We start from the raw sequence: 15,467 nt of genomic DNA, 5'->3' as shown, positions 1-15,467 counted from the left end.
CCAATGCTATGGTAACACCCACTTGTCAGAATACCTTACATTTCCAGAAAGTTTAACAGAGAAACATCACAATTCAAAACCATAAGAAAATTTGCCCCATTATTATTCATGATGATTGCAAGTCTATACTAACACAGACAGATAGAACCAACAGATGTGTCCGACTCCTCAGGTGTGCCTGTGTATCAGCAGAATATAACCTATTGTTTAACCCCTTCATGACCTTGAGATTTTTCGTTTTTCCGTTTTCGTTTTTCACTCCCCTCCTTCCCAGAGCCATAACTTTTTTATTTTTCCGTCAATTTGGCCATGTGAGGACTTATTTTTTGCAGGACGAGTTGTACTTTTGAACGACATCATTGGTTTTACCATGTCATGTACTAGAAAACGGGAAAAAAATTCCAAGTGCGGTGAAATTGCAAAAAAAGTGCAATCCCACACTTGTTTTTTGCTTGGCTATTTTGCTAGGTTCACTAAATGCTAAAACTGACCTGCTATTATGATTCTCTATGTCAGTACGAGTTCATAGACACCTAACATGACTAGGTTTTTTTTTACCTATGTGGTGAAAAAAAATTCCAAAGTTTGCTAAAAAAAAAATAAAATAAAAAATTGCGCCATTTTCCGATACTCGTAGCGTCTCCATTTTTCATGATCTGGGATCGGTTGAGGGCTTATTTTTTGCGTGCCGAGCTGGCATTTTTAATGATACAATTTCAGTGCAGATATGTTCTTTTGATCGCCCGTTATTGCATTTTAATGCAATGTCGCGGCGACCAAAAAAACGTAATTCTGGCGTTTCGATTTTTTTTCTCGTTACGCCATTTAGCGATCAGGTTAATGCTTTTTTTTTTTTATAGATCGGGCGATTCTGAACGCGGCGATACCAAATATGTGTAGGTTATTTTTTTTTTTAATTGATTTATTTTGATTGGGGCGAAAGGGGGGTGATTTAAACTTTTATGTTTTTTTTATTTTTTTCACATTTTTTTTTACTTTTTTTTTTCACTTTTGCCATGATTCTATAGCCTCCATGGGAGGCTAGAAGCAGGCACAACGCGATCGGCTCTGCTATGCAGCAGCGATCATAAGATCGCTGCTACACAGCAGAATTGCAGGTGTGCTGTGAGCGCCGACCACAGGGTGGCGCTCACAGCCACCGGCGATCAGTAACCATAGAGGTCTCAAGGACCTCTATGGTTACCTTCCTGATGCATCGCCGACCCCCGATCATGTGACGGGGGTCGGCGATGACGTCATATCCGGCCGGATGCGGTAGTTAAATGCCGCTGTCTGCGTTTGACAGTGGCATTTAACTAGTTAATAGGCGCGCGCAGATCGCGATTCTGCCCGCGCCTATTGCGGGCACATGTCAGCTGTTCAAAACAGCTGACATGTCCCGGCTTTGATGCGGGCTCACCGCGGAGCCCTGCATCAAAGCAGGGGAGCTGACCTCGGACGGTATAGTACGTCCGAGGTCAGTAAGGGGTTAAATCAAGTTTTTGTGTTTCATGTATGGATTTTGTTTATATCACATTCTTTATTAAAAAAAACAAGGTTAGTAACCTTGCAAATTTTACACTGCCCACTAGGGCTTTTTTTTAGTCTTCTTGCACTTTTAGGAAGAGTTTACAGGAGTTTTCTTGCCAGCAGAGACGGGATTACAATGTCAGGTAACGGCTCCATACGCAGTTGATAACACAGGATCCACCAATCACAATAGGTGGCGTAACAGCTCGCCTGCTCCCCCTCCCTACACAGCGACTTTTGTATGTTTTTGATGTTTTTTTACAAAGATAGGGTCTGACCATTGTGACTAATGTGCATGTGTGTTTTCCTGGGGGGGGGGAGAGAGATGGGTACAGACTTTAACAAAAAGAGTCAGTGGCCAGTGTGAAAAGTTCAAGATTTCCAATTAAAGGCTGTAGATAAGCCCCCGATGTATCCTGAAAGATGAGAAAAAGAGGTTATATTATACTCATCCAGGGGCGGTCCTGGTTCTGTTCTGGTCCAATGGGCATCGCGGTCCGGTCCGGGGCCTCCCATCTTCTTACGATGACGTCCTCTTCTTGTCTTCACGCTCCGGCGCAGGCGTACTTTGTCTGCCCTGTTGAGGGCTGAGCAAAGTACTGCCGGGAAAGGTCAGAGAGGCCCGGCGCCTGCGCACTGCAGTACTTTGCTCTGCCCTCAACAGGGCAGACAAAGTACGCCAGCGCCGTAGCGTGAAGACAAGAAGAGGATGTGCTCGTAAGAAGATGGGACCGGACCGCGACGCCAATCGGACCAGAACCGCAGTGGGACCGCCCCTGGGTGAGTATAATGTAACCTCTTTTTCTCATCTTTCAGGATACATCGGGGGCTTATCTACAGAATTACAGAATGCTGTAGATAAGCCCCTGATGCCGGTGGGCTTAGCTCACCTTCGATTTTGGGGGTGACAGGTTCCCTTTAAGTATTTTGTAATAAGCAAAAAAAAAGCTGACAAAAAAAAGTTAAGCACAAAAACCGTATTTAATAAAAAGGTAATTTTCAGATGTGCCATGTACAGTAGGACAACTACTATCCAGCACAATGATGATTCTTCCTTTATTATCGATGGGTCCACCCACTACAATCAGCGATAAAAGCCGATCACCGTGCAGCATGGGAAGGCTTGGACTGGCCCACTGTTGAACAGTAGAATCCTCCGGTGGGCCGTCATTCTCTTAAATGAGCAGTACTTGGCACAATATTCTTCCATCACTATGTACAGACACAGACCGCATCTTATTTATTTCACAATCTACCCAGATCATTGCTGTAGAAATTTGTTAGTGAAGTTAAGTCACATTTGCATGTATCTAAAAAGTGGGGCGGTGCAGTTAGTGACTGGACGGCCATTGGCACTCCAGTCCGACACTGAGCACGGGACTGGCACACAATACAAAAGTAGAAATGTTTCCAGACTCCCAGGCATTACATGAACATAGCGGAGCCACAGTCCGTCCAGAAAGCATATTTCCATGTAACAAACCGGCCAAATCACGACAGCTCTGGCTGACAGATCTTATAACGTAAATCACTGCGAACTGTAAATAGAAACTAGCAGGCGTAAATCTCACTGGAGACCCGGCGGCAGAACCAGGCGGCTTGTATAACAGGTGAGAAATTGGAAGAGAGATGCATTTCCCAGTCTGCCTTGTGAATGCAATCAGCGGAGAGGCTCTTGTGTCATCTCTCTAAGGGCGGCCGCCGCTTTACACAACAAAAAAACCCAGGGAAAGGCCGTGAATAATGTAAAGAGACACATGGGCGCGTCATCTGAGCCCATATTCCCTATTCGTCCTCTTGTGTCTTTATGACAATTTTACTGGAAAATCAAATTAAGTCTTATTGTCTTTGAAACTTATTGGATTACACACGATTTTCAGTCTTTAACCCTTATTCACCAGAATATGATTTTTTTTTCTAAAGGAAGGGCCATCTTTGTTGCAGCACATTAGAATAGCAGATTCATAAATATTTGCCCCCCCCCTCCATTTATGAGAAGCCAATAACTAATTACAGAATCTAATGTACAATTACAATTGCCCACAAGTCACTAAATGAATAATGCAAGTAATCAGCCACCAAGAATATGACCACCTTAGGGACCTTGTTACAGGACCCTTTTGATATGTTTTAGCCTTGATTTTCATATTTCTTTTAGGTGCATCTTCAAGGGATTGTCCATATATTTTTTTACTTAAATGAGCATCTTGGGGGTTAAGAATCATTTTTGCAACTGGGTTTCTGCCTTTAAAATTTTGCACAACTTTGCTCTTACAGGCACTCAATGTCCCTGCAACTTCAACTTTGATGTGGTCTTTACTCAGCTGAGAGGAACTAAGTAAAAAAAACAGATAAAAGAAATACAAACTCCCCACCAGACTGTCAGAAGGAACTCACTGACGGATTTTCATTCAACTCATTCTGTGGCCAGGAATGGACTGCAACACAGAGGCTTTAGAAGGCAAACGGTGCGGGATTTGTAATGCAACCCAATAGCAAAAATGAATTTTAGCCCCAAATACATGCATTAAAGTAAGAAGAAAAAATTAGACAAACCCCTTAAGACTATTACTTAGAAGTGCATTGGGGTGTGACAATGCACTTCCATGCCTTGTTTTCCTGACTATACCCCACCTAGTACCACCCATTTCTACTTGTTGAAAGGTAGCTTCCTTCACAACCACATGAACACAATCGAAATCCCAAAGATCTGTCAGTCAAGCTGGGGGGATCCTTGTCAAGTGGGGAATATGGACAAAAACTCAAGATAGAGGAAGAACTCAACCCATTATTCATGGAAGATGTTTGGAGTAGAAACAAAGTCCAGGCCCCCGATTGTTGTGAATTCTGCTCTTGGGCTCCCTCCGGTGGTCATAAGTGGTAGTGCTGCTGGCTCTGGATCGCAGCATTCATCAGGTGTGTCAAGTTTTTGCAATCCTGACTGGGCTATTTAGCCTTGCTTGACCCTTTAGTCAGTGCCAGTTGTCCATTGTTCCTGGAGGATTCACATCCTTGCCTGCTCTCTCCTGCTTTGCTGTTCCTTTCAACAAAGATAAGTTCTGGCCTTGATTTTTGCTGTCCACATGCTGTGGCCTTATTGTTCAGTTCTTTTCCATGTTTTTGTCTTGTCCAGCTTGGTCTGAATAAGGATTTGTTTAGCCAAGCTGGTATCTCTGGAGATGCAGATATACCCTCCATATCTTTAGTTAGCTGTGGAGATTTTTGTATTTTCTGTGGTGGATATTTTCTAGTGTTTTAATACTGACCGCATAGTACTCTGTCCTATCCTTTCTATTTAGCTAGAAGTGGCCTCCTTTGCTAAATTCTGATTTCAGTCTGTGTATGTTTTTTCCCTCTCCTCTCACAGTCAATATTTGTGGGGGGCTGGCTATCCTTTGGGAATTTTCTCTGAGGCAAGATAGTTTTCCCTTTTCTATCTCTAGGGGTAATTAGTCCTCCGGCTGTGTTGAGATGTGTAGGGAGTGATAGGTACATTCCACGGCTACTTCTAGTTGCGGTGTTAAGTTCAGGGTCTGCGGTCAGTACAGGTACCACCTTCTCCAGAGTACGTCTCATGCTGCTCTTAGGCCACCAGATCATAACAGTACAACTGGCCAACAATGAGTTAACCGCATCTCAGAAGAAGGGAAGGAAAGTGCTGAGCCATTTTTTTCTCTGTAGTCTGTTGTGTTTTTTTTTTCCTCTTTACCTCTGGGTGGCTCAGGAGTTCGGCGCTGGTATGGATGTTCAGGGATTGGCTTCTCGTGTGGATCAACTTGCTGCTAGAGTACAGGGTATTTCCGATTATATCGTTCAGACTCCGGTTTTAGAGCCTAGAATTCCAACTCCTGATTTGTTTCTTGGGGACAGGTCAAAATTTTTGAGCTTTAAAAATAACTGTAAACTGTTTTTGGCTCTGAAACCCCGTTCCTCTGGTGATCCCATCCAGCAGGTTAAAATTGTTATATCTCTGCTGCGTGGTGACCCCCAGGATTGGGCATTTGCCCTGGAACCTGGGAATCCGGCGTTGCTTAATGTAGACACCTTTTTTCAGGCGCTTGGGTTATTGTATGATGAACCTAATTCAGTGGATCATGCTGAGAAGACCTTGTTGGCCCTGTGTCAGGGTCAAGAAGCGGCAGAATCATATTGCCAGAAATTTAGAAAATGGTCTGTACTGACTAAATGGAATGAGGATGCCTTGGCGGCAATTTTCAGAAAGGGTCTTTCTGAATCCGTTAAAGATGTTATGGTGGGGTTCCCCATGCCTGCTGGTCTGAGTGATTCTATGTCTCTGGCCATTCAGATTGATCGGCGCTTGCGCGAGCGCAGAGTTGTGCACACTATGGCATTGTCTTCCGAGCGGAGTCCTGAGCCTATGCAGTGTGATAGGATTGTGTCTAGAGCTGAACGACAAGGATTCAGACGTCAGAATAGGTTGTGTTTTTACTGCGGCGATTCTGCTCATGTAATTTCTGATTGCCCTAAGCGTACAAAGAGGATCGCTAGTTCATTTACCATCAGTACTGTACAACCTAAATTTCTGTTATCTGTGACCCTGATCTGCTCATTATCGTCATTTTCTGTCATGGCATTTGTGGATTCAGGCGCCACTCTAAACTTAATGGACTTAGAATTTGCCAGACGTTGTGGTTTCCCCTTGCAGCCTTTGCAGAGTCCTATTCCTTTGAGGGGCATTGATGCTACACCGTTGGCTAAAAATAAACCTCAGTTTTGGACACAGCTGACCATGTGCATGGCGCCAGCCCATCAGGAAGATTGTCGTTTTCTGGTGTTGCATAATTTGCATGATGCTATTGTGCTGGGTTTCCCATGGTTACAGGTGCATAATCCGGTGTTAGATTGGAAATCTATGTCTGTGACTAGTTGGGGTTGTCAGGGGGTTCATGGTGACGTTCCTTTGATGTCAATTGCCTCTTCCCCCTCTTCTGAAATTCCTGAGTTTTTGTCAGATTTCCAGGATGTATTCAATGAGCCCAAGTCCAGTTCCCTTCCACCGCATAGGGACTGTGATTGTGCTATTGACTTGATTCCAGGCTGTAAGTTCCCTAAGGGCCGACCTTTTCAACCTGTCTGTGCCAGAACATACCGCCATGCAGAGCTATGTTAAGGAGTCCTTGGAGAAGGGGCATATTCGCCCATCTTCTTCACCATTGGGAGCAGGGTTTTTTTTTGTTGCCAAAAAAGATGGCTCCTTGAGACCCTGTATTGATTATCGCCTCTTGAATAATTCCAATACCCTTTGCCTTTGCTTTCTGATCTGTTTGCTAGGATTAAGGGGGCTAGTTGGTTTACTAAGATTGACCTTCGAGGAGCATATAATTTTGTTCGTATTAAGCAGGGTGACGAATGGAAAACTGCGTTTAATACGCCCGAAGGTCATTTTGAATACCTTGTGATGCCATTCGGACTCTCTAATGCTCCATCTGTGTTTCAGTCCTTCATGCATGATATATTTCGGAATTATCTTGGTAAATTCATGATTGTATATTTGGATGATATTTTGATTTTTTCAGATGATTGGGAGTCTCATGTGAAACAAGTCAGGATGGTATTTCAGATCCTTCGTGATAATGCCTTGTTTGTGAAGGGGTCTAAGTGCCTCTTTGGAGTACAGAAGATTTCTTTTTTGGGCTTCATTTTTTTCTCCCTCATCTATAGAAATGGATCCGGTTAAGGTTCAGGCCATTCATGATTGGATCCAGCCCACATCCGTGAAGAGCCTTCAGAAATTTTTGGGCTTTGCTAATTTTTATCGCCGTTTCATTGCCAACTTCTCCAGTGTGGTTAAACCCCTGACCGATTTGACGAAGAAAGGCGCTGATGTGACGAATTGGCCCTCTGCGGCTGTTTCTACCTTTCAGGAGCTTAAACGCTGATTTACTTCTGCCCCTGTGTTGCGTCAGCCGGATGTTTCTCTTCCTTTTCAGGTTGAGGTTGACGCTTCTGAGATTGGGGTAGGGGCCGTTTTGTCTCAGAGGAATTCTGATGGTTCCTTGATGAAACCGTGTGCCTTCTTTTCTCGAAAGTTTTCGCCTGCGGAACGCAATTATGATGTCGGAAATCGTGAGTTGTTGGCTATGAAGTGGGCATTTGAGGAGTGGCGACATTGGCTTGAGGGGGCCAAGCACCGTATTGTGGTCTTGACCGATCATAAGAATCTGATTTACCTCGAGTCTGCCAAACGGCTGAATCCTAGACAGGCCCGATGGTCCTTGTTTTTCTCCCGTTTTGATTTTGTGGTCTCGTATCTTCTGGGTTCTAAGAATGTTAAGGCTGATGCCCTCTCTAGGAGCTTTTTGCCTGATTCTCCTGGGGTCCTTGAGCCGGTCGGCATTCTGAAGGAAGGGGTGATTCTTTCTGCCATCTCCCCTGATTTACGACGGGTTCTTCAGGAATTTCAGGCTGATAAACCTGACCGCTGTCCAGTGGGGAAACTGTTTGTTCCTGACAGATGGACTAGTAAAGTGATTTCGGAGGTTCATTGTTCTGTGTTGGCTGGTCATCCTGGGATTTTTGGTACCAGAGATTTTGTTGGTAGGTCCTTTTGGTGGCCTTCTTTGTCACGGGATGTGCGTTCTTTTGTGCAGTCCTGTGGGACTTGTGCGCGGGCCAAGCCTTGCTGTTCCCGCGCTAGTGGGTTGCTTTTGCCTTTGCCGGTCCCTGAGAGGCCTTGGACGCATATTTCTATGGATTTTATTTCGGATCTTCCGGTTTCCCAGAGGATGTCGGTTATCTGGGTGGTTTGTGACCGGTTTTCTAAGATGGTTCATTTGGTACCTTTGCCTAAGTTGCCTTCCTCTTCTGATTTGGTTCCGTTGTTTTTTCAGCATGTGGTTCGTTTGCATGGCATTCCGGAGAATATTGTGTCCGATAGAGGTTCCCAGTTTGTTTCTAGGTTTTGGCGGGCCTTTTGTGCTAGGCTGGGCATTGATTTGTCTTTTTCTTCCGCGTTTCATCCTCAGACAAATGGCCAAACCAAGCGAACTAATCAGACTTTGGAAACTTATTTGAGATGCTTTGTGTCTGCTGATCAGGATGATTGGGTGGCTTTCTTGCCATTGGCCGAGTTTGCCCTTAATAATCGGGCTAGTTCTGCTACCTTGGTTTCACCCTTCTTTTGTAACTCTGGTTTTCATCCTCGTTTTTCTTCGGGGCAGGTTGAGCCTTCTGATTGTCCTGGGGTGGACTCTGCGATTGACAGGATGCTGCAAATTTGGGCTCATGTTGTTGACAATTTGTTGTTGTCTCAGGAGGGGGCTCAGCATTTTGCTAACCGTCGTCGGTGTGTTGGTTCCCGGCTTCGGGTTGGGGATTTGGTCTGGTTGTCTTCCCGTCATGTTCCTATGAAGGTTTCTTCCCCTAAGTTTAAGCCTCGGTTTATTGGCCCTTATAGGATTTCTGAGATTATCAATCCAGTGTCTTTTCGTTTGGCCCTTCCAGCCTCTTTTTTCATCCATAATGTTTTTCATAGATCTTTGTTGCGGAAATATGTGGTGCCCGTTGTTCCCTCTGTTGATCCTCCTGCCCCGGTGTTGATTGATGGGGAGTTGGAGTATGTGGTTGAGAAGATTTTGGATTCTCGTTTTTCGAGGCGGAAGCTTCAGTATCTTGTCAAATGGAAGGGTTATGGCCAGGAGGATAATTCTTGGGTTGTTGCCTCCGATGTTCATGCTGAGGATTTGGTTCGTGCCTTTCATTTGGCTCGTCCGGATCGGCCTGGGGGCTCTGGTGAGGGTTCGGTGACCCCTCCTCTAGGGGGGGTACTGTTGTGAATTCTGCTCTTGGGCTCCCTCCAGTGGTTATAAGTGGTAGTGCTGCTGTCTCTGGATCGCAGCATTCATCAGGTGTGTCAAGTTTTTGCAATCCTGACTGGGCTATTTAGCCTTGCTTGACCCTTTAGTCAGTGCCAGTTGTCCATTGTTCCTGGAGGATTCACATCCTTGCCTGCTCTCTCCTGCTTTGCTGTTCCTTTCAACAAAGATAAGTTCTGGCCTTGATTTTTGCTGTCCACATGCTGTGGCCTTATTGTTCAGTTCTTTTCCATGTTTTTGTCTTGTCCAGCTTGGTCTGAATAAGGATTTGTTTAGCCAAGCTGGTATCTCTGGAGATGCAGATATACCCTCCATATCTTTAGTTAGCTGTGGAGATTTTTGTATTTTCTGTGGTGGATATTTTCTAGTGTTTTAATACTGACCGCATAGTACTCTGTCCTATCCTTTCTATTTAGCTAGAAGTGGCCTCCTTTGCTAAATTCTGATTTCAGTCTGTGTATGTTTTTTCCCTCTCCTCTCACAGTCAATATTTGTGGGGGGCTGGCTATCCTTTGGGAATTTTCTCTGAGGCAAGATAGTTTTCCCTTTTCTATCTCTAGGGGTAATTAGTCCTCCGGCTGTGTCGAGATGTCTAGGGAGTGATAGGTACATTCCACGGCTACTTCTAGTTGCGGTGTTAAGTTCAGGGTCTGCGGTCAGTACAGGTACCACCTTCTCCAGAGTACATCTCATGCTGCTCTTAGGCCACCAGATCATAACACCCAATGTCCTTGGTGTGACTCCTGGAGACACATTTCGATCTTGACCGTAGGGCTCATGTCTTCTTTATTGAACAGTTGTTCAAAGGATCAGCATGTAAGAATAAAAATGTAATAATAAGGAATAGTTATACTTGAAGAATCGAGCGTCTGATGAAAGTAAGCACATTACATCTAGAAGCGTCCTTAATCTGAGGGTCCTTATTTGTGTGCGGAAACAGACACTTATGTATGAAGACAATAATTTCCTAATAGAGCAGGAGATGATTAGAATAATTGGATTATTTATTTCTCTCCATGATTTTTAATAGTGACTTGTGGTGATATATAACATCTCATCAAATGTATTATTCTAAACTATAGCAGCAATTATTGTAATCTAACGCATCTCTTATTTCTGGCTTGATAAAAAAGAAGAGTTTGTCCCATTAGATTTAAAGGGGCTCCTCAGTTTAGGAAAATATCTTATATGCCCAATTGGAAATTTTTTGTTAGTAGAGGAGGGTCTTCTGTTCAGGATTCTCATTACCTGTTCAGAGAGGAGAGAAGTTGCACCTTGTGTCCCTCTCTGGAGAACCTGTCCTAGTCTTTCAAAGACAGCCTATTGATTTAAAGGGTTTGTCCATACTTTCCTTTTTCTACAACATAGCACAGCATGGTCGAAAAATTAAATTATGCTCACCTAACGATCGCCTGCTAGCCTGATCAGACAAGTGACCGCTGCAGCCAATTAATGGCCATTGCTGTATCTTCATATATACCTATTCCATCTAAAAGGATATTTTCAAGTTTGGAGGTTTTCCCCTATTCAGTGGATGCAGGATAACTTCCCGATCGCTAGGGTCCAACTACTGTGACCCCCACCGATCTCAAGAAACAGATCTCTGAAGAGCCTCATGTGAATGGAGTGGTGCCCTATCATGTGTAGTACCACTCCATTCATTGTTATGGGAGTGCCAGACATAGCCAAGAGCTGCACTCAGGTATCTTCCCTTAAGTGAAGTGGCAATGCAAGTGATTGACCACCAATTTGAAAAGTCCCGGTTCTCAGCATTGGTTGGAGTCCTAGCGGTCAGACCCCCATTGATCGGGATCAGATGAATAAAAGATAACATTAAAACTTGAGCATACCCATTTAAGTGCCCACATAATGCATATACCACTTATAGCAGTCCCTGTTCCCTGAGAGTATCAGGCGTGAACATTACTTTTGGGCAAAGTCATGTGCATCAAATAAGTGTAATGATCGCTTACTTATTTTGCAGGAATAACGGCGGAAGTTCTTGTGGTGTCTTCTTTTGACGAACTACAAAGAAGATCAGTGGAGGCCAGAGGAAAGATTGTGGTTTACAACCAGCCTTTCATTAGTTATGGGGAGACTGTGCAGTATAGATCAAGGGGAGCCTCTGAAGCTGCGAAAGTCGGGGCCGTGGCCTCTTTGATCAGATCAATAGCGCCGTTCTCCATTAACAGGTAAGGCTTGTATGCAATCTCCAGTAACATCTGTAGCAACTTCTAAGCCTGCAATCATGGTGTCCAGAGCAATATGTAACTTTTAAGGTTTTTCAGGATAAAATTATATTCATAAGTTAAAAGGTTATTTCTATTCTACACATTTATCACATATTCTACACTGCATAGGTGCAAGCTGTTGGGTCCAGATTCCCTATGTAAGTAAAAGTAGAGCATGTTAGAGGTACTTCATAAGATCTCCTTCCTTCACCCCATAGTCATCCTATAAAGTATAATGTACTCTCATAGTCATCATACAAAGTATAATGCACCCTCATAGTCATCATGCAAAGTATAATGCACCCCCTTAGTCATCCTACAAAATATAATGCACCTCCTTAGTCCTCCTATAAAGTATAATGGACCCCATAGTCATCCATAGTAGTATGGCCGCTGATTTATTCATTTTTTAAAATAAGTTCTCACCGTTCCTTCACTCCCGCACCACGTGCGTCCTCTTGTGAAGCCAGCAGCTGGCTTTGGCCGACGTCAGCTGCTGACCTCTGATTGGCCGATAGTTTGTATTGTGGCTTGCGGACCTGCACGTCGCAATACACTTCAACTATATGTGTGTTCGAGGACTTACATCCAGTTGCAGCTTTTGCTAGCGTTGCCGGGCCCCTGACCCACTAGGCCCAGTCGTGGTGGCAACTGATGCAACTGTGGTCATTACGCCGCTGGTTGTACTTGTATTTTATATATTACTAGATGGTGGCCTGATTCTAACGCATCGGGTATTCAAGAATATGTATGTAGTTTATTTATGAAGTTTTCAGAATAATGCAATTTATATACAGGATTCGACCGGCCGGGCGAGACCAATTATTGAAGCGTGGTTCAAATTCCGCGCCAATTCACGGCCGAACTGCGCCGGTCGCTGATTGGTCATGCCCGGCCGGACGCGAGCAATCAGTGAAGCCAGGGCCAGCTCCGGGTTTTTGAAAGCCCCAGGCGAAAGAGTCTCCGTGGGCCCCCCTCTTTAACACATACCATGATTCATGATGCACAGATACAGCAGAGAAATATACCACAGCCAAGTAGCATATAACACAGCCCATGTAGCATATAACACAGCCAACGTAGCATATAGCACAGCCACGTAGCATATAACACAGCCCACGTAGTATATAGTACAGCCACGTAGTATATAACACAGCCCACGTAGCATACAGCACAGCCCACGCATCATATAGCACAGCCCACGTAGCATATAGCACAGCCACGTAGTATATAGCATAGCCCACGTAGTATATAACACAGCCCACGTAGTATATAGCACAGCCCACACAGTATATAGCACAGCCCACGCAGTGTATAACACAGCCCACGTAGTATATAGCACAGCCCATGCAGTGTATAACACAGCCCATGTAGTATATAGCACAGCCCACGTAGTATATAACACAGCCCACGCAGTGTATAACAGCCCACTCAGTATATAGCACAGCCCACGTAGTATATAACACAGCCCACATAGTATATAACACATCCCACATAGTATATAACACAGCCACGTAGTATATTGCCCAGCCATGTATATTGCACAGCTATGTAGTATATAGCACAGCCCACGTAGTATATAACACAGCCACGGAAGTATATAGCACAGCTCATGTAGTATATAGCACAGCTCATGCAGTATATAACACAGCCACGTAGTATATTGCCCAGCCACGTAATATATTGCACATATACGTAGTATATAGCACAGCTCACGTAGTATATAGCACAGCTCACGTAGTATATAGCACAGCTCACGCAGTATATAACTCAGCCACGTAGTATATTGCCCAGCCCACATAGTATATAGCCGGTCACGACCAATCAGCTATGCGGGATTTCCGTGACAGATAGAAGTGACCCTTAGACGATTATATAGATAGATATGTATGGAAACCCTCTTCACATGTGCAGCACCCTGAAACTAATGGTGCTTTAATATAATTAATAACTTTAGCATCCAGAGAATGTATAGCAGTCAGAGGTGAAAGTAGAAAATGTCATAATGGCTCAGCTCTCTACTTCATTCCAGTTAGGCTTCTTTCACACTTCCGTCGGCAGAATGCATCGATGCGACGTATCGACGAATGTTTTAAAAATGAGAGAGAGAGAGATTCCCCTGGCTACAAAATCCTTCCAGGCATGCTCAGAATAAAAAAACGGGATACGTCACTGGATTCCTGTTTTTGACGGTCAGCGGCGGATCATGCGCCCATAGGCTTCCATTATAGCCTACGACGGGCAGCGCAAGACACGTCGCTGAGCGATTTTCTGACGTGCAGAAAAAACGTTCCTCTGAACGTTGTCTCCGCCCGACGGACAGCAATTTTCCGACGGATCCAGTGCACGACGGATGAAACGTATGGCCATCCGTCACGATCCGTCGCTAATACAAGTCTATGGGAAAATACAGGATCCTGCAGAAAAATTTGCAGGATCCTGTTTTTTCAAAAATTGACGGATTTCGACGGGAGCTAAAAGACGGAAGTGTGAAAGAGGCCTTATCGGGGTGGGGCACAGCATGTACCAGTCACAGCTTTCATTAATCATACCCACTGTTGCTTGATGTTCTGCTTAGCCAGTGATTATGCTGAGTGGGATGTCAATCAACTGAATAGTGGGCATGATCAGACATTAGTCATGACTACTCCAGGCTGTGTCCCACCTCGATAACTGGAACAGAGCAGAGCACAGTGTGATTATAGCTTTGTTTTCTGTGTCCATCTATCACTCTTACCTGTGAGAAACACATGCTCTTGATGCTAATTATCACCTCTAAAATGCTCTTCTTCTACTGGCATAGGGAATCCGGCCCTGAAAGAGGAGCTTGCACCACGTTTAGCATGTTAAACTGGCCACATCATAGTATAGTAGCTGCAGAGCTGAGTAAAATGTTTTTCTTTCTAATTTCTCCTCCTCACTAAGGTATTGGCTCGTAAAGTTTAAGTTATAATTTATATAATGGTTCAACTGGGCATTACCAGAGATTTGTTTCTGCGGGGCGTGTCATTCTTCCTCTGCATGAGGTTGACCAGTGATAAGCAGACCGCAACATACAGCGTGAAAAAGAGCATGCCCTCTTTTCCTCATGGATATCTTCAGCAACTGTGTAGAGATACAGCAAGGCTGACTAATGTATAATTACAAACACTTCCAAACGTCATCTCACAGCAGTCAGTGTGGGAGAAGGGTGAGAGCTAACAACACTGTGATGTTAGTTCTGTTTGTAATGATACATAACTCAACTCTGTATCTCTACACAGTGTCTGCAGCGATCAGTGACGAGAGGAAGGCGTGTTCTTTTCCACCCTGCATGACGCTCTCTGCTTATGATTGGTCAAACTCATGTAGGGGAAGTAGTACACGCCCCCCAAAGACAAATCTCTGGTAAAACTCAGTCAAACTATAAAATGTAACCTAAACTTTACAAGTTAATATCTTTGCAACAGAGAAGAGAAAAAAAATAAAAATAAAAATTATATTTTACTCAGCTGAAATGCTAACAATACTTCTATTCATTTATTATGCAGCTGGCAGCTTTTCAAGTATATATTGTGATCCCCTATAGTTTATACCACTTTTATAATGAAATGTCTCTAAAGTCATTTTCTACGGTAGGAAAATCCTTTACAAAAATACAATTCTCTTGCCATATGACAAATAGTAATTTCCTGTTTCTCTGATTATTTAGTCTTTAGTTAAATGTAAATTAACCTCCAGAACAGATAAATATTTAATTTGGTTTGATTAGAAAATACCTCAGTGAGCAGATATTGATTCTGTATGTGTGCTCAAGAAATGGGAAGCATTTATATATATAAATATCGGTTAACTAACCTTTTATGTGAAGTAATGTTCATAGTGATTATAC

At 43.8% G+C, this 15,467-nt stretch overlaps 1 protein-coding gene across 3 annotated transcripts in view; it reads left to right on the top strand.

Moving 5' to 3' along the window:
* The window catches only part of CPQ (carboxypeptidase Q), a 606,939-nt gene that overhangs the window by 164,922 nt on the left and 426,550 nt on the right, over nucleotides 1–15,467 (top strand). For all 3 annotated transcript variants that reach the window (XM_077270925.1, XM_077270926.1, XM_077270927.1), the window contains exon 3: nucleotides 11,350–11,557. In XM_077270925.1, coding sequence (XP_077127040.1) covers nucleotides 11,350–11,557 — 208 coding nt within the window. The remainder of the gene's footprint in view (nucleotides 1–11,349; nucleotides 11,558–15,467) is intronic.

This window comes from Ranitomeya variabilis, chromosome 6 (assembly GCF_051348905.1).
Source record: "Ranitomeya variabilis isolate aRanVar5 chromosome 6, aRanVar5.hap1, whole genome shotgun sequence".
In the NCBI taxonomy this organism is placed as follows: Eukaryota; Metazoa; Chordata; class Amphibia; order Anura; family Dendrobatidae; genus Ranitomeya; species Ranitomeya variabilis.
This window is presented reverse-complemented; position numbering and strand designations above follow the sequence as displayed.